Source organism: Coregonus lavaretus, assembly GCF_964263955.1.
Source record: "Coregonus lavaretus genome assembly, chromosome: 22".
Classification (NCBI taxonomy): domain Eukaryota; kingdom Metazoa; phylum Chordata; class Actinopteri; order Salmoniformes; family Salmonidae; genus Coregonus; species Coregonus lavaretus.
Window position 1 is genome coordinate 34,535,073 of NC_140009.1, and position 18,805 is coordinate 34,553,877.

Below are 18,805 nucleotides of genomic sequence, written 5' to 3' on the forward strand. Positions count from 1 at the left end.
TATTCCATCCAGGGGATTATCCTTGCAGAGATAGAAGGGGCAGATGGGAACACACGGACACATCAAATCAGACCAATGGGAGAAGCCCAACAACATAATACCACCCACCTTTTACCATTGTTGACCAATCACAGCACAGTGTCACAGATTATCACAGAATCCCAACCTTCCAAAATCCATCCAATCCTGCTAAAGCTGAATAGGAGTTCGGTAATCCTGTCAGGGCCACCAGTAGTAGGCCTATTTTAAAACAGCTTTTTAGTTATGAAAACCAAACCAGCACAACCAACTAACCATTACATGGTTAGTTAGTTCACAGGCAAACTGTTCATCTGATCTGAGAGAATAGCAGGTCTTTCAATAGAACATTTGACAGCCTGCAGTGCAGTGATTTAGGCATAATCATTAACATAATGGACAGACACGTTTTCAATAACGAAAAATCTGTATAAAATTCAGTATGGTGAATGGTTGTGGGACATGTACATGTTCCCGTCCTTCATGTGATAAAGCCCATGTATCAGGACTCAGAAGTGAATGTTGAGACATGTTTGTTGCGTACAGTGTATATGTGTGTGGAATCAGGGATGCCGATCTACCTAGAACTCAGTAGAGCAAGGACCAAATGGACAGAAGAAGCACTTTTTGGTCCAAGCAGGTAAATTATAGCCAAGAGGGAGTTGCAGTGGTGTAGACCAAAGTGAGAGAGCACTTGATCATTCTAGGAACTAAGTGAATGGGGCAGAATGAGGTTGATTGATTCCTCTGAAAAACATGCAAGATCTGCAGAACATTGCTGCCATGTTCATGGACAAGGGCATGGTAGTGCATGGCCAGGGGACAGGAGTCACTATGGAGCTACAGGCCATTATAGGCCAGTGCTATAGAAAGGGACAGTAGAATACTGGGACTCTGGGAGGGGTGAAGGGGTCATTCAAGGCAAGAAGGCTACCTGCTCAACAGGAGAAGTAGGATTTAATCTGAGTATCAGTGAGAGAAAGAGGCAATTATAGCATGCATGGAATAACATAACCTCTCAGACAATGAGCCAATGTATCCTCCTCAACGCTACAACATATCCAAAGCAATCATATTCCATTATTGTTTCACGTGCTTTTCTTTAAATTTCCTACAACGTGCATGGACATTGACCAGGCGCAGTTTTGCTTTGTGTTTAGTAATTGGCATTCAGATGATCTGACATTATAGTGTAAAAATAATGGCTTCCAAAATTTCGTCCCACGCCCTTTAAACACATTACTAACCTGCCACACACCGACTTCTATTGTAAAATCAGGATTAGCTATCCACTAAATTATTATAATCCTGAAAAAGTTAGATACATTGTTGGCTTTGAGCTAACCTAGCTAGCTATACAGCCAGCAATTTGGAGTGGCGCATGCAAATGTCCTCCCTTGCAGACATGAGAGGTTTGACGTTGTTGTTATTAGCTTGATAGCTGCTAATTTAGCTAGCCACTTGACGGAACACACACTCGTGTGGATTTGTTCAATGAAGTCTAAGTGAAAGTGATGTTGATCCGGACAAGAGTAGCTAGCTAGCTAACGTTCAAGGCGTTAAGTGTCGTAAACATTGTCAAATATTGCCTGAAAGTTTAGCAAGCTAATAAATCGAGATGTTGCCTAATTTTGGATCGAAATCGGATGCAAATTTACTGTAATCTCCGGACCAGCAAGCTATTGAGAAGCTAGCGTCGTTAGCTAATGTAGTTAGCATCAACTACTGAACATTCTCCACCTGTGTTTCTGAACATCGGGATATTCGTTGTGCATTTTTCTGGAGGATTACAATGTTATGCTTGTCGACCATTTATTTTTGTTGAATCATTTTCATAGCGTGTTAGCAACTGTCTATCAACTCTGCCTCTCCAGCTCCGACCGTGGCTGGCTAACTAGCTAGGCTAGTTATCCAGCCCTGCCACCCGCTGTGCACTTCCCCCACTCACCTCCTTCTCCAGTCGGCTAGCTTTAGCTAGCCCGCTAAGTAAAATGAGACAAGCATAAACTATTTAACTGTGTAGCCTGCTGCAAAATGGATTGTAATCTGATGTATGAAGACACAACCATCACATTGTAAGGTGAGTTGTTTGGTTGAATAACATAAAAGCTATTTGACGAATCAACTTCTGACCTTTAATGCTAAAATTAGCTAACTAGTTGATAAAGGATGGGCAATCGCTAACTACCGCTACTTCGACTAGTTAGCGTTAGATAACGACTTGAATTTACTCTGCTAACGTTAGCTAGCTAGCTACATGCTTAGCAAGATAACTAAACATAGCTAGCTATGTTTAGTTAACTGCTGGCCACTTATTTCAACTGCGTAGTTAGTCAACTCAGTGCCGTAACGTTAGTTGGCAAGCGACCTATCTTGTTTCCTATTTAGCAACTATGTTCATCAATCATTTAACTTAGCTAGTTTACCCAACGGTTAATTCAAACGTTGCTGTTTTGACACATGCAATGATTTTAGCTAGTAGTTGCCTATCAAGTGGACTTGTGTGTTATTCTTGGTTAACTAACGTTAGGCATAGTCATTATTTGGCAATGGCTAACTAGGACGGTTATAAATCAGGGTCCATTCAGGCAAGCTAGTTAACGTTACTTAATTGTAAAATGGCCTACTACTGCTCGCCCACTAACGTTAGCTGCTGGTTAACTTGCTACTAGTAGCTAGCTCGTCGTGTGCTACACGGGTTTAGTTTCGGTCGAACGTTAGTAAGTGATTGAAATACGCTGTAAACTTAATAGGTAATCAACCAACTTAGCTAGTTAGCTAACGTTATCCAATAACATGTCGTCGGTGGCTTTCAGTTCTGTCTGTATTTACAGTAATCATAGTGATCACTGATAGATTCTAGCTACGCTAGTTATTGGCTTGGTTACAAAATGGCTAACGGTAACTAGTTACATGGCCACCCTTTCCAAAAGTCACAACACAAGATACGTCTTCTTGTAGCCTATACTGTGTATTAGGTAGCAGAAGAGCATTGTAGCAGTCTCTTAAGGAAATGGACCAGTCCCCCCAAACACTTTATTCCAATCATACAGTTTGATATACTAGCTATATGTGCTTGCCAATTAACTAGCTACCTCAACTCCACGATGATTTCATCCATGGAGTTGCCCGCAGACTAGTTTTTGAAATGAACCTCCTACTCCTTCGATTTGCTATGTAGTCGATACTTAAACATTTTAAATTCTAAAACTACCGTGTACCCATGGTTGTCCTCTGTTGCGTGCCTTTCTGTGTTAGCTGAAATCCATACTTTTTAATAAAACGTTGATCAAATACAACCACCGACTGTTTCCTCATTGCTGTTGCTCTAAGATGACAACTCAACCTATAATGTGCATGTGCCAATTGAATCTCAACAAGTAAACAGCCGGTGGTTGTATTTGATTAATGTTTTATTAAAATGTATGGATTTCTGCTAACAAAGGCATGCAACAACAGAGGACATAGGTACACAGATTTACATTTCGAAGTATCAACTGCATAGCGAGTCAGAGGTTTATTTAAACAACTCTAGTCTGCGCTCAACTCTGTGGATGAAATCATCATGGAGTTGAGGTACTTGGCAAGCTATGTGCCTACTTTTCATGTTGATGTGCAAATTGTAGCCATGTTCCTAATTTTCATGGCAAGAAGATGTGCAAATTGTGATCTGATTCTGAACACAACCAGCTGCACTGGAACGAGCAATATTGTTACACAAGTAAAAACTGTGGCTTGCTGTAATAAACACAGGTATAGCCTTAACACACAGATTTGTGAGTTTGTATTACAGTAGGCCCTACTTAGTAAAAAAATGCATGAATGGGTTACTCCAAACATAGGAGGCTGCTGAGGAGAGGATGGCTCATAAATGGCTAGAATGTAGTGAATGAAATACGCTATCAAACACATGGAAACCATGTGTTTGAGTTCTATACTATACCATTCCAGCCATTACTATGAGCCCGTCCTCCCCAATGAAGGTGCCACTAACCTCCTATGACTCCAAAGCCACTCATCACTACATACAATTCATTGTACATTACATCATTATGTGGAGGCGAGGTACATTTGATTTGTTGTTCATGTTTCACACTTCACAGTAGAGAAGGTTAATACATGGATCTGATTAGCTGACTAAACTCCATTCAATGTTGAATGACGTTTCTGATGAACTCCTCCAACGGAGTGGAGCAGAGACCAGGCTTTGTGGAATTCAGTTCCGACTACATCGATTCGCCCAAGATCAATACTTCAAAAAATGTAAATTATGAAACGCTAACCTTGTACCTATGTTTGTCCTCTGTAGGTGCGTGCCTTTGTTTGAGATCCATACTTTTTCAAAAAACAATTAAATACAACCACTGAATGTTTCCTTGCTGAGATTTAATTGGCACATGCACATTTGCGCTGAGTTGCCATCTTAGAGCAACGGCAATGAGAAAACAGTCGGTGGTATTATGTGACTGTTTATTGAAAAATAATGGATTTCGTCAAACAAAGAAAGGCACAACTACAGAGGACAAACATAGGTACAAGGTTTGTGTTTCATAATGTGCATAAAAAAAAGTATTGATCTTGGGTCGAATCGATGTAGTCGGAGCTGAATCCCACAAAGCCTGGTCTATGCTCCACTCCGTTGGTGGAGTTAATCAGAAACGTCCTTCACCATGGAGTGGAGTTTAGTCCGCTAGGACCTGATTGTCCTAAAATACTCTCCTCAACTCTCATCCAATTCCCTCATTTTCCATTCATTTGGGGTTGAGGCTTAGCTGTACAAAAAATGGTGTGGAATGTAGACTCGTCTGACATTAGACCACTTTTGAAGGCTGAAAACATCTGGCAAACTTTGATTTTGGAGTGAACTGTTGTTGGGTTCATTTGGACTTCAGCGATTACTGGAGGTGGCATAGGCTCAATGCTTTCCTGGGTTTTTACTGAAAGTTGTGTGGCTTCAACTCTCACTAAATATGTAAAATTGCTACATATTGGGAAATGTAGTCTACATGGTTAACATATCACAAATCGATTACTCATACAATGTAATATTATTTACTGTACCTTTATTCCGTATAATTTTAGCGGAACTCTGCTACACGGTGGTATGGCTTCAGCACGAAATTGACACTGTTGCAACAGGAAGTAATGTACACGGAAGTTGTATTTTCTTTGTGTATCTCGGTTAAGGGTTGTTTTCTTTAAAGAAAACAACATTTAAGTTCCTATATTTTGTTCTTTTTCATACATGACTCGTGCGGGTTTGGATTATGCATTGCTGGCAAAACAAAGATTGAAATGTCTTAAAACATTTCTAATATATTTAGCTAGTCACCGACACGCTATTTTCATGCAAGTTTGCGAATCCCGGGTAGCGAGCTAGCTACTTGGTTAGCAAGAAGGCTATCAGTTAACGACGTAGCTAGCGGTTTCAACTACATTTAGCACATAAACAGCCATATTCATTCCGATAGATTGGATCGCGGTTAAACGATGACGTGTATCAAAATGATGCATTTAGTATCCCAATGCAAATAGCTAAAGGTTTGTATTGAATTAGTTATCTTCCTACGAACGTTAACTAGCTATATTTATACATTTCTTGAATTTGTCAGTCGTCTGAGGTTATGAGATAGCCAAAAGAGCTAGCTGACGTCGGCTGTCTATTTAATAATCTAGCTATTATAGCTACTGCAACAATGTGAAATATCCGGCTTCTGCCCGGCACAAAAGGAAATTGAGCCTCGCAGGATTTTGCGATTGGAAGTCAGATAACATAACTGTGACAACCGGTAGTTGTTTTTTCCCGCCTAAGTATATGTAGTAAATAATGTGCATATGTAATGTTATTGTTTATTTTGGTATATAATAACGTGCCTTACCTCTATTCTAATTTGGTGACTCTGATTGTTTGTTTATGTTTCAGGTCTCTGTCAAGGAGATCAGCAGAGGGGATGGACAAGCCGAAATCAAACTGCGAAGAAAATGTCTCTGAACCGACAGGTACAATGACATACATGCTGTGGTGTCAGAAAACAGTAGTTGTTGATAATTTGAATCGTTTTCAACTACACACATTTGTTTTACTTCAAGGCTTCACAAATGTATAATGTCAGCTTCATTACTTCCTCTGCAACTATTCTCCTTTCTGCAGGAAATGCTAATCTAGGTTATATAATGTAGTTGTTATTGAGCAGATTTGATTTATTAGAAAATTAATCAATACATATACCAGAATTAAATTGTTGCAATTTTGTTTTGTTTTTGTATCATGGATTTTCATACAGTAGCCTATAGGAATTTTCTTTAGCAAAGGTTTATCAGAATGCCACTTACTTTAAAAAGCAATATCCATTGATAAAAGACATGTGGACTAATGTTAATTTGATTCCTCACCCAGCTGATGAAAGCGCCCCTACAGAGCAGCCAGTCCTCTCAGAGGTGGAGTCAGAGGCCCCTTCCGCTGCAGAAGACGTGTCGGACACTGCTGCTGCCACTTCCAACACACCTGTGTAAGTCCATTTTTAGATGTGCTGGAAAAAATAGATTTAGTTTCTTCAGCATTTCAAATGACATTGGCACATTCCAATACCAATACCAGTCACACACCCAGATGACATTCTCTACAAAATATTGATTTTTAGAGCAAACTCCCATTGTTCTGCCAAGAGTTGATGAATATCGTCAGATCATGAGGGCTGTAGTGCACTGCCCAGCATTACATGGGAGATGTGAAGTCTGAGGTGTACTTCCAAATAAGCTTAGCTGGGTTTATATTGTTGATATTGGAGAAGTATAATATGGAATGTAATAGTATTGAAGTTTGAGGTGAGTGCAATAGTCATTTTGCTTCTTGTTGACCTGCACATTATACCTTTTTTGGATCCACTTATCTGTATGTTATCTGTCTAACACTGTCTGTCTGTCTGCACAGGGAGAACAGGGTGAGGGCCTGTGCTCTCTGTAACTGCGTGGAGCGCAGCCTGCATGGACAACGGGAACTCCGACATTTTGGGCCATCTTCCTCCCGGCCAGCCCTAGAGCCCTCAGCTTCCTCACTGCCAGGGCCTGGGAACGATGACCTGTCTTCCATCGGATTCTCAGACTCCGACGCATCCTGTCTGGCAGCACAGTTGGAGGACACAGGTGGGACTCCACACTCATCTCATCACATTTCTATTTTGTTTTACTGAAACTGTTTTCTTGGCCAGGTCTTCCTTGAGAAAGAGTTATTTTGACCTCAGTGGGATTAGGGAAAAAAAGGATTAAAAAAAAAAAAAAGGGGGGGGGGGGGGGGGTTTACTAATATTTTACCCACTGGGGAGCTTGTACACACAGTGCAGTTTACATAGTAAGTCTATCCCCAAACCCATATTATAAAGCATTTTACAGAAATTCCAATAATTGATCAGAAGCCAGAGACCATACAGGTGTAGTATCTGAATCTTAGTGTGTGGTTGTAATGTGTTGAGCAGGGGGTTGCTGGGTGCATCACTGGTGTGCGGTGTGGTCAGATGGGGTGAAGCAGTTGGAGGAGGCTGAGGAGGAGCTGGAGAATGTGGACAAGGCCGTCATCTCAGGGACACAGCGGGTAAGTTGACCACTCATAGATTAAAAAAATGACATGTTTTTATAGATCCCAGGACTCTCTATATATAACGTTAACAATTGTTGCTGATTGGAGTTAAAGAAGAACTCAACTGAACACTTCTGATACAAAGATGTGCAGGGTTCTGGACAGTTCTGGGTTCAGCTCAGTGAATGTACCTGCCATTAAACCTGCAGGCACCTTCAATAATGGTTTTCAGAAATTCTTAGAAAAGGAAAAACCTGCACGCTCTCAATAGTATTAAGAAGTACAATTCATTTGAATGGTGTGGTTCTATATTCTCTCCTGTAACATTTCTTTGTTGTAGTAAAAATGATTCCCTCTAGTGTCTCGCCCATAACCTTGTCTCTGAACCGTCTTTTTAGCTGTGTGAATATTGCAAGCGTCTGGGTGCTACCATCCGGTGCCATGCTGAGGGCTGCTCACGGTTCTACCACTTCCCCTGCTCTGCTGCCAGCGGCTCCTTTCAGTCCATGAAGCAGCTAGCTCTCCTCTGTCCGGAGCACATAGACAAGGCTGAGGAGATGGGTAAGGACACCTTCCAATGTTGAGTTCAAAGCCCCAACTCGATCATTAGGTTATGCTCTGTAACTGTGAGGTACAGTATGTGTGTGTGTGTGTGTGATTTTGGTCACGTGATCGTTTGGTTCGCTAACTAAGGTTTGTCTGTCCTCCAGCGGGTGAGGAGGCTCAGTGCGCAGTCTGTGACTCTGCGGGGGAGCTGCTGGACCTTCTGTTTTGTACGGGCTGTGGGCAGCACTACCACGCCGCCTGTCTGGAGATCAGCGCCACGCCCATACAGAGATCAGGGTGGCAGTGCCCAGAGTGTAAAGTGTGCCAGACATGCAGGTGAATGTCTCTTTGCTGCCCAATCTCACATTTGTTTACATTTTTGGGGTAATCCATTTTTTAAATGGGAAAATCACTATTTTTACATATAAAATAAAAATGTTGTTTACTGGATTGATGTGCCCTTTGGGAAACTGCGAAATGCTGTTCCTAAATGCTTCCGACCACCTACCACATGCTCCCAATTAGTAGGAGCAAGGGTTTCCCTGATCATGTGACTTTTCCAGTAAAACACTCTAAGATGTTGTCATTGTCTATTGCGTCTTAGAAACAAGGCATACAGCTGTTATTGAATAAAATCCTATTTTCTATAATTTTCCAGGCAACCAGGGGAGGACTCGATGATGTTAGTATGTGATGCCTGTGATAAGGGCTACCACACCTTCTGTCTCCAGCCAGCCATGGACTCTCTTCCCTCAGACACATGGAAGTGCAGAGTAAGAACATGCTGAACATGTGCTGATATTGCTACTCCTGCCATAGTATCCTCTGTTAGGAAAGGAAGATAATGCTGCCCTATAATTGAAGTCCTTAGCCATATGTTGACAATGAACATATCTTACTGTAAATGGTTAAAGTTATTTATCTGTTTCTTTGGAGGCTTTTATGATAGTTCTGTAAATTTAAAGTATGGATATGCGAGAAAATAACCTTTTCTATGTGAACATTTCTGAAAATAATCACTTTGTGTGTGTTCCCTGTGTGAATAGCCTCTTTTAATTTCACCTATGTATCCCCCCCATCTCAGAGATGTCGGGTGTGTACGGACTGTGGTGCTAATGGTCTGACGCTGCCCGGCTCGGCCCAGTGGTTTGACAACTATGCCGTGTGTGAGGGCTGCCAACGTACCCGCAGCTCTACGTGTGGCGTCTGCAGCAAAGCCTCGGAACCACCAGTCACGCTGCCGCGCTGTAGCACCTGCAACAGGTATGTCTACTGCCTCAGACGGAATCAATAAGTAAATATATGAATCAAAATGTTTTGTAACAACTTGATGAAAAAGGCGTTCTAAAGTATTTTACAATAACCCGGCCTAGACCCTAGCCTAAAGAACAGCAGCAGGCATTGATAACGACTATGTAGAATTTTTTCCTCCTTCGTTCATTCGTTCTTGACCATTCCTCTGTCATCTCACTAGGTGGGTGCACAGTGAGTGCTCCTCTACGTCGGAGCCACCTGAGGAAAAGTGGATCTGTTCGCTCTGCCGAGACAGAGAGCCTCCGCCAGACCCTGTCACACAGACAGAAGGACAGACGGACACGATGGAGCTGCAGACCACAGAGACGGGGTCTGAGGTGACGATAGAAGGACAGACAGACACAGTTGCCGAGATGCCAATCCAGACAGACTCGGCGGCTGATGTTACGATAGAAAGACAGACGGCCGTGTCCGAGATGACCGTGGGACAGACGGACATGTCTGAGGAGGTGACGATGGAACAGGCGGAGACCAAGACGGACGAGGAGGTGCCCATGGAGCTGGGTACGTTGATTTAGCACTTTTTTGTTATACTTGATAAAAGGGTCTACAGACCTTGATAAAAGGGAAGAGTTAACAGTTAGCTCCATCTCTGAAAGAGCAACACGACAAACTCTACCCACGTTTTTCTTATCTAAGCCATCCTCGCTCTAAAGGAATTTATGTGATGCGCGATAGAATGGTAGTACACAATCAGAGTGTATGATGGTAGTGGTGTGATGAAGCTGACTTTGTCTTCTCAACAGGGACGGAGGCTGAAGTGGTAGAAAGGACAGAGAGCACCATGGAGGAGGGGCCTCAGCTGGAAACGGAGGAAGTCCCTGCAGAACAGCCCATGGTCCAGGCTGAGGTTACAGAAGCATGTGAAACAACAGAACAACAGGAGGCTTCTAGTTTACCTGTGGCTGTTGTGGAAGAGAGAACAGAGGAGGCTTCCAACCAGATGCCCCAACCCCAGGTCAGCATTGTCCCTGTCCTTGAGTCACCGGAGTCACCAGAACAGCAACCACCACAGTCGCCAGAGCCAGCACCAGTAGTCCAGCTAGGCCCTGACCACAGAAAGGAGAGGGAGGTGGAGGTCAAGCCCTCAACAGAGCAGCAGTCAACACAGGAGAAGGAGGAGAAGATAAGCGGTGAGGGCATGTCTACCACCAAGCCATTCATTCGGGACTCGCCAGAGTCACCAACCCCTCCCATCTCCATGCAAGAGTCAGAGTATGTTTCCATGGACACAGTTGAGGCGGGGCTAAAGGAGGAGCGCTCAGGGTCTCCCATTCCTCCTGCTCCACAGGCCAACACACAGGAGGCTGCTCCTTCTACTGTGGACATGGAGGACAGGGGGACTCACTCTGAGGAGGAGGAGGAGTTTGTAGAAGAAGAGGAGGAACAGCAGGGGAAGGAGGCAGGCGGAGAAGGTCATCATAGTCATCACAGAAGGGTCAAGATCAAGCAGGAGCCCCAGGACCCCACGGAGGAGCAGGAGGAGACGAAGCCTGATCAACTCCTCCTGGATGAGATGTCCAACCAGAGTCACCAGAGTCACGGCGACGAGAGCAGCTCTGGCTTCCTGGGCTCCCCGGCCGAGAACGAAGCTGAGGCAGAGCCTGACGCACAGGTAATAGGGGCAGACACCATTGAGGTCTATAAATCACGTTTAAAAACCTCACCTTTTTAGCTTGGCCTTTAAAAGGGAAATCTGCAGTTCAAACAATAACAAAGCGACACCCTGCCACTGTTTTGGTAAAAAGAGGGGTTGGAGAAATTTAACCTCCCTCCAATTCATGGACAGAGCTATGGATACTAGGACTGACCATCCAGTCAAAAATGGATGTAGCAACCGCAGAGTGCCCCTTTAATCAGTAATTGTATTATTTTAAACGTTCATTGAGTTTTATGTTGCTATATTCATCCCTTTTACTGCTTCTCGTTTGCTTTTACTTTCATTTTATTGTTTTACTGTGAAGTGTGTTGCGATTTTAAATGCACTTTGAATAAAGTTGGATTTTGATTTGACAGCTGTCCATGGAGCTTAGCCTGATGCCCACCGGACGCTCCCGTTCCGACTCCCTGCTCACTGAGACGGACGACTCGCTGCCCTTTGACCCCCTCAAACCAGACGGGGAGAAGAAGAGGAGAGGCTCGCCGGGGCGCTCCCGGGTCAAACAGGTACGGTCCAGTAACAATTCAGTGTCATAGACAATCGACACTCATTCAAAAGTCTAAACTCTGTCATAGGGCTTTTGTTGTTATGATAGGCCCATTTCTCAATGATATTGAGGTTCCAAAACTGTCTCTGCAAAATATGTTCTGTGTTATGTGTTGGGCAATGGCTAGATGCAGTAGTCTTATTCTTATTCATCAGTTCTAAAAACGGTCAGTTATCGTATGTGATGAGGTACTGACACGGCTGGTGTTGGTCTTTTCAGGGGCGGGGCAGCAGCAGTTTCCCGGGGAAGCGGCGCCCTCGCGGTGGTGGCGGTGGGAGGGGCCGTGGCGGAAGGAACCGCCTCAAAGCCATGGCCTCCTGCATCGACGCCTTCCTGGTGAGTAAAACCGACCGACGACACAGAAACATTCATACATTCAAACACCATTAATTCACTAACTCACTCACTTACTCGATTTTGTCATCAAATGTCGACATTGAACCTTACAATAGATACAAACCACAGCAGCGATTTGTCACGGAAATCTAGAATATTTGGAACTTGATCTCTGTCTAAAGTTCATTCAATACAGACCACTTGATTGGAACTTGGAACTTGATATCAGAATGTGTAATATTCCTTATCCCAGCTGAGCATGACAGCAGCAGACACTGGACTGTGTAAAGAGGAGGAGGAGGGGGAGGAAGATGAGGCTATGCAGAACACAGTGGTGCTCTTCTCCAACACAGATAAATTTGTCCTGCTTCAGGTAATTCTGGTCTCATGCGTTTCGGTTTGACATTTTCCAGTTCCCCTGTGGCATTTTCCATGTCAGACAATCTTAGACATTAATGCATCTTCACTGTAACCCAAGCTGACTGGGTTTTTCCTTCTGTCTTTCTCCCTCCCTCTCTCTCTCTCTCTTTCACCCCCCCCCTCCCCCTTTCTCTCTCTTAGGACATGTGTGTGGTGTGTGGCAGTTTTGGGAAGGGTGTGGAGGGGCAGCTGCTGGCGTGTGCTCAGTGTGCCCAATGTTACCATCCATACTGTGTAAACAGCAAAGTAAGCATAAACCTCTTTATTCTTTATAACATCATCTTTATACAGCTAGTCTTCCTAATAATAATAATAATAATAATAATAAAAAATAGCGCGCTTTTCGCATACTCAAAGATGCTTTGCAATAGGCCACTATAAAGAAATAAAAAAACAAGGGTTCAAGAGTTACAACAACACACATACCTCTGGCTTCATCTTGATGCCATTTTCAGAAATCAAAAACTCTTTTTGAATCTATTTTTTTACACTGTTTTCCCCTTCTCCTCGCTCTTGCAGATGACTAAGATGATGCTGCGTAAGGGCTGGCGTTGTCTGGAATGTATCGTGTGTGAGGTGTGTGGCAAGGCCTCGGACCCGGCCCGCCTGCTACTGTGTGACGACTGTGATGTCAGCTACCACACCTACTGCCTGGACCCGCCCCTACACACTGTACCCAAGGGGGGGTGGAAATGCAAATGGTAAGCATTAATCACAACTCTCTTTCTCTCGCTTAAAAAATACCCATGAAGAAACAACAACAGCAACTCTTTCACCACGATAGCCCGTTCAGTCATGTTGTTGGGTCTGAATAAGGTTAAAATGTAAATGAACTTGTACCAGAATATGCATAGTATGCACACAAAAAAGGTCCTGCAGCCTAACTTTAAAAGCTCAGATGTCTTATCTTTACTTTCTGTTTCTCGGTTACATCTGAACTTTTTTGTGATCAATTTTCACAAACTGTACCAGCAACAAGAATTACACCACCATTTTGAAAATGTATCTGTCTGATAGTGTACTTGAACCTGATTGCTCATTGTCCCTGTTGTCTGTTACTTGTGTAGGTGTGTGAGCTGTATGCAGTGTGGTGCCAGCAGCCCGGGGTTCCACTGTGAGTGGCAGAACAACTACACCCACTGTGGCCCCTGTGCCAGCCTGGTCACCTGCCCTGTCTGCAGGGAGAACTTCATGGAGGAGGAGTTGCTGCTGCAGTGTCAACACTGTGACAGGTGGGTACCACTCATTACAACTACACAAACATACGTACAGATATCTGAAAGGTTGTTGAAATAGATATATATATATATATATATACAGTGAGGGAAAAAAGTATTTGATCCCCTGCTGATTGTGTACGTTTGCCCACTGCCAAAGAAATGATCAGTCTATAATTTTAATGGTAGGTTTATTTGAACAGTGAGAGACAGAATAATCACACAAAAATCCAGAAAAACGCATGTCAAAAATGTTATAAATTGATTTGCATTTTAATGAGGGAAATAAGTATTTGACCCCCTCTCAATCAGAAAGATTTCTGGCTCCCAGGTGTCTTTTTATATAGGTAACGAGCTGAGATTAGGAGCACACTCTTAAAGGGAGTGCTCCTAATCTCAGTTTGTTACCTGTATAAAAGACACCTGTCCACAGAAGCAATCAATCAATCAGATTCCAAACTCTCCACCATGGCCAAGACCAAAGAGCTCTCCAAGGATGTCAGGGACAAGATTGTAGACCTACACAAGGCTGGAATGGGCTACAAGACCATCGCCAAGCAGCTTGGTGAGAAGGTGACAACAGTTGGTGCGATTATTCGCAAATGGAAGTAACACAAAAGAACTGTCAATCTCCCTCGGCCTGGGGCTCCATGCAAGATGTCACCTCATGGAGTTGCAATGATCATGAGAACGGTGAGGAATCTGCCCAGAACTACACGGGAGGATCTTGTCAATGATCTCAAGGCAGCTGGGACCATAGTCACCAAGAAAACAATTGGTAACACACTACGCCGTGAAGGACTGAAATCCTGCAGCACCCACAAGGTCCCCCTGCTCAAGAAAGCACATATACATGCCCGTCTGAAGTTTGCCAATGAACATCTGAATGATTCAGAGGAGAACTGGGTGAAAGTGTTGTGGTCAGATGAGACCAAAATCGAACTCTTTGGCATCAACTCAACTCGCCGTGTTTGGAGGAGGAGGAATGCTGCCTATGACCCCAAGAACACCATCCCCACCGTCAAACATGGAGGTGGAAATATTATGATTTGGGGGTGTTTTTCTGCTAAGGGGACAGGACAACTTCACCGCATCAAAGGGACAATGGACGGGGCCATGTACCGTCAAATCTTGGGTGAGAACCTCGTTCCCTCAGCCCGGGCATTGGAAATGGGTTGTGGATGGGTATTCCAGCATGACAATGACCTAAAACACACGGCCAAGGCAACAAAGGAGTGGCTCAAAAATAAGCACATTAAGGTCCTGGAGTGGCCTAGCCAGTCTCCAGATCTTAATCCCATAGAAAATCTGTGGAGGGAGCTGAAGGTTCGAGTTGCCAAACGTCAGCCTCGAAACCTTAATGACTTGGAGAAGATCTGCAAAGAGGAGTGGGACAAAATCCCTCCTGAGATGTGTGCAAACCTGGTGGCCAACTACAAGAAACGTCTGACCTCTGTGATTGCCAACAAGTACTAAGTCATGTTTTGCAGAGGGGTCAAATACTTATTTCCCTCATTAAAATGCAAATCAATTTATATTATTTTTTACATGTGTTTTTCTGGATTTCTTTGTTATTCTGTCTCTCACTGTTCAAATAAACCTACCATTAAAATTATAGACTGATCATTTCTTTGTCAGTGGGTAAATGTACAAAATCAGCAGGGGATCAAATACTTTTTTCCCTCACTGTATATATACACACTACCGTTCAGAAGTTTGGGGTCACTTAGAAATTCCCTTATTTTTGAAAGAAAAGCAATTTTTTTGTCCATTTAAAATAACATAAAATTGATCAGAAATACAGTGTAGACATTGTTAATGTTGTAAATGGCTATTGTAGCTGGAAACAGCTTTTTATTTTATTTTATTTTTTATGGAATATCTACATAGGCGTACAGAGGCCCATTATCAGCAACCATCAGTCCTGTGTTCCAATCACATTGTGTTTGCTAATCCAAGTTTATCATTTAAAAGGCTAATTAATAATTAGAGAACCATTTTGCAATTATGTTAGCACAGCTGAAAACTGTTGTGCTGATTAAAGAAGCAATAAAACTGGCCTTCTTGAGACTAGTTGAGTATCTGGAGAATCAGCAATTGTGGGTTCGATTACAGGCTCAAAATGGCCAGAAACAAAGAACATTTCTTCTGAAACTCGTCAGTCTATTCTTTTTCTGAGAAATTAAGGCTATTCTATGCGAGAAATTGCCAAGAAACTGAAGATCTCGTACAACACTGTGTACTACTCCCTTCACAGAACAGGGCAAACTGGCTCTAACCAGAATAGAAAGAGGAGTGGGAGGCTCCGGTGCACAACTGAGCAAGAGGACAAATACATTAGAGTGTCTAGTTTGAGAAACAAGACTGCCCATCTTAATCTTTTCTTTTTATTGGCCAGTCTGAGATATGGCTTTTTCTTTGCAACTCTGCCTAGAAGGTCAGTATCCCGGAGTCGCCTCTTCACTGTTGACGTTGAGACTGGTGTTATGTGGGTACTATTTAATGAAGCTGCCAGTTAAGGACCTGTGAGGCGTCTGTTTCTCAAACTAGACTCTAATGTATTTGTCCTCTTGCTCAGTTGTGCACCGGAGCCTCCCACTCCTCTTTCTATTCTGGTTAGAGCCAGTTTGCCCTGTTCTGTGAAGGGAGTAGTACACAGTGTTGTACGAGATCTTCAGTTTCTTGGCAATTTCTCGCATAGAATAGCCTTAATTTCTCAGAAAAAGAATAGACTGACGAGTTTCAGAAGAAATGTTCTTTGTTTCTGGCCATTTTGAGCCTGTAATCGAACCCACAATTGCTGATTCTCCAGATACTCAACTAGTCTCAAGAAGGCCAGTTTTATTGCTTCTTTAATCAGCACAACAGTTTTCAGCTGTGCTAACATAATTGCAAAAGGGTTTTCTAATGATCAATTAGCCTTTTAAATGATAAACTTGGATTAGCAAACACAATGTGATTGGAACACAGGACTGATGGTTGCTGATAATGGGCCTATGTAGATATTCCATTTTAAAAAATCAGCCGTTTCCAGCTACAATAGCCATTTACAACATTAACAATGTCTACACTGTATTTCTGATCATTTTAATGGACAAAAAAATGGCTTTTCTTTCAAAAACAAGGGAATTTCTAAGTGACCCCAAACTTTTGAATGGTAGTGTGTATATATATATTTAGTTAGTTAGTGTTGGCACTTTAGCCTTATATATATATATATATATATATATATATATATATATATATATATATATATATATATATATATATATACACATTTAAATTAGGCTAAAGAGAAGAGGACCCAAGACAGATCCTTTAGGGACCCCCATTCTACTTTTTTGGCTGTACCATGTTAAAGCTTTATCCAGAAAGAGAGGTATATCTTTCATTATGTGTTTCTCTCCATGTAGATGGGTGCACGCGGTGTGTGAGAGTCTGTACACTGAGGACGAGGTGGAGCAAGCTTCTGATGAGGGCTTTGCCTGCACCTCCTGCACTCCCTACGTTCCCAAACCCATAGGTAAGTCTATCAACTTAAAACTAGTCCATTTGATTAGAAACAAGTGGAAACGGTGACAACATGAAATGTCTTCTGTAATTATCACACTTCCCCTCGGATTGTCTGCAGTAACAGTGGATACAACCTACATGACAGCCATGAAGATAAAAGAACCAGGTTGGTTTTCTCTCTCTTTCACTGTTTATTTGTAATGACACATTACGTTTTTTCACCTCCAAGGTGCTTTAGTCGACCCCTTGTAGTTTTAACAATTGGCACATTTTATTTGTATGTATCCAAGTAATTATTGTTTGCAATGACAGCCTAGCAAAGCACATCCATTCTGTGTGTAGCAGAAAGAGCACTCACTCATCACCTTTCTCCTCCCTTAACCTCTGTCATTGTCTGAATCAGCACATTGTTTGTGTAGTTTTATCAGTCATCAACCCTCTCTCCTCCCTGTCCCACCCAGAGCCCCAGTTCTACCGCTTGGAGGGGGTGTGGCTGACCGAGACGGGCATGTCCCTGCTGCGTAGCATTTCTATGTCTCCCCTACACAAGAGACGGCAGCGGCGCTCCCGCCTGGACATGCTGTGTGGCGACGGAGGGCATGACGGCATTGAGCTAAGAGAGGGCGAGGGAGATGGGGACGAGGGAAAAGGTGGGTGGACTTTCTACTGTTTTGTTTCTCAAAGTGACAAGGGATTTCTATAGGAGGAGGATGAAGTTGCTCCATGCCTTGACACTGATCGAAGGACAGATTTGCCTTCATCCCCTAATGGGGTTCAGATTTGGGGTTGCAAACTGATCCTAAATGTGTGCTTTGAACACCTTCTATCCAGAGCTTTTTTTATATGCTTTGAAAGGTCATCTTGGACCTTCTTGATTGATGACATTTAATGTTCTTCAAGAGGTGATTCCTTACCTCATGCATGTATTTGTGCACCCACTTTGGTCTGTCGCTTCCTCTGTATTGACCATGAATCTCTGTTGTTCCAGGCTGTGGGGAGCCCATGGAATGTGAGACTGGAGCCCCTGGTGTAAAACAGGAGCCTCCAGGGAGCCCAGACAGAGAGCTGGGAGCAGAGGGAGGTGGTGAGGGCATGGAGGAGGGCCTCCTCAAAGGAGGAGGAGAGGAGACTGACGAGGGCAAGAAGAGGAAGAGGAAACCCTACAGACCAGGTCAGAGGGCACTCTATCTAGACATATTGGTTAAAATAATATTTGTTTTCTTTGCAATGCTTTAGCCTCGCTTGATTGAGCTTGCCTGGTGCAATGGAACTAATAGAATAGTCCTGAAAGTGCAGGTCTGGCACTCCAGACAGACTCGATCAAACACTCAAAGTATTTGAAAGAAAACAGATACTATTAGAACCCAGGTTTGCTCAACAGACCCCTGTAATGAGAGCATATCATTTGTCACTGCTCTATGACGGTCACATTTCAAATAAACGTTTTGAAACTGACTTCTTTATATCTCCTGCAGGGATCGGTGGCTTCATGGTTCGCCAGAGGAAGTGTCACACGCGGATGAAGAAAGGTCTGTTCCCCCATCTGTCTCATCTGGCTGGAGACGGGACAATTACTACAGATAGACAGACCAGAGAGAAGCCAGCCCTAGAGGAAGGCAAGTTACAGTTACAAGTTACAGCAGCCACCTGCTACCATTGTA

At 43.2% G+C, this 18,805-nt stretch overlaps 1 protein-coding gene across 1 annotated transcript in view; it reads left to right on the forward strand.

The window, feature by feature from the left end:
* Positions 1 to 1,491: 1,491 nt before the first annotated feature.
* Positions 1,492 to 18,805, forward strand: part of LOC311149992 (histone-lysine N-methyltransferase 2D-like) — a 59,235-nt gene continuing 41,921 nt past the window's right edge. The window contains exons 1-22 of the mRNA XM_084187225.1: positions 1,492 to 2,098; positions 5,942 to 6,018; positions 6,416 to 6,527; positions 6,950 to 7,161; positions 7,491 to 7,606; positions 7,990 to 8,152; positions 8,302 to 8,473; positions 8,796 to 8,910; positions 9,222 to 9,400; positions 9,612 to 9,955; positions 10,198 to 11,066; positions 11,468 to 11,617; positions 11,878 to 11,994; positions 12,248 to 12,367; positions 12,556 to 12,660; positions 12,934 to 13,115; positions 13,482 to 13,646; positions 17,045 to 17,154; positions 17,263 to 17,310; positions 17,606 to 17,794; positions 18,133 to 18,315; positions 18,620 to 18,760. Coding sequence (XP_084043351.1) covers positions 5,970 to 6,018; positions 6,416 to 6,527; positions 6,950 to 7,161; positions 7,491 to 7,606; positions 7,990 to 8,152; positions 8,302 to 8,473; positions 8,796 to 8,910; positions 9,222 to 9,400; positions 9,612 to 9,955; positions 10,198 to 11,066; positions 11,468 to 11,617; positions 11,878 to 11,994; positions 12,248 to 12,367; positions 12,556 to 12,660; positions 12,934 to 13,115; positions 13,482 to 13,646; positions 17,045 to 17,154; positions 17,263 to 17,310; positions 17,606 to 17,794; positions 18,133 to 18,315; positions 18,620 to 18,760 — 3,841 coding nt within the window. The 5' untranslated portion in view covers positions 1,492 to 2,098; positions 5,942 to 5,969. The remainder of the gene's footprint in view (positions 2,099 to 5,941; positions 6,019 to 6,415; positions 6,528 to 6,949; positions 7,162 to 7,490; positions 7,607 to 7,989; positions 8,153 to 8,301; positions 8,474 to 8,795; positions 8,911 to 9,221; positions 9,401 to 9,611; positions 9,956 to 10,197; positions 11,067 to 11,467; positions 11,618 to 11,877; positions 11,995 to 12,247; positions 12,368 to 12,555; positions 12,661 to 12,933; positions 13,116 to 13,481; positions 13,647 to 17,044; positions 17,155 to 17,262; positions 17,311 to 17,605; positions 17,795 to 18,132; positions 18,316 to 18,619; positions 18,761 to 18,805) is intronic.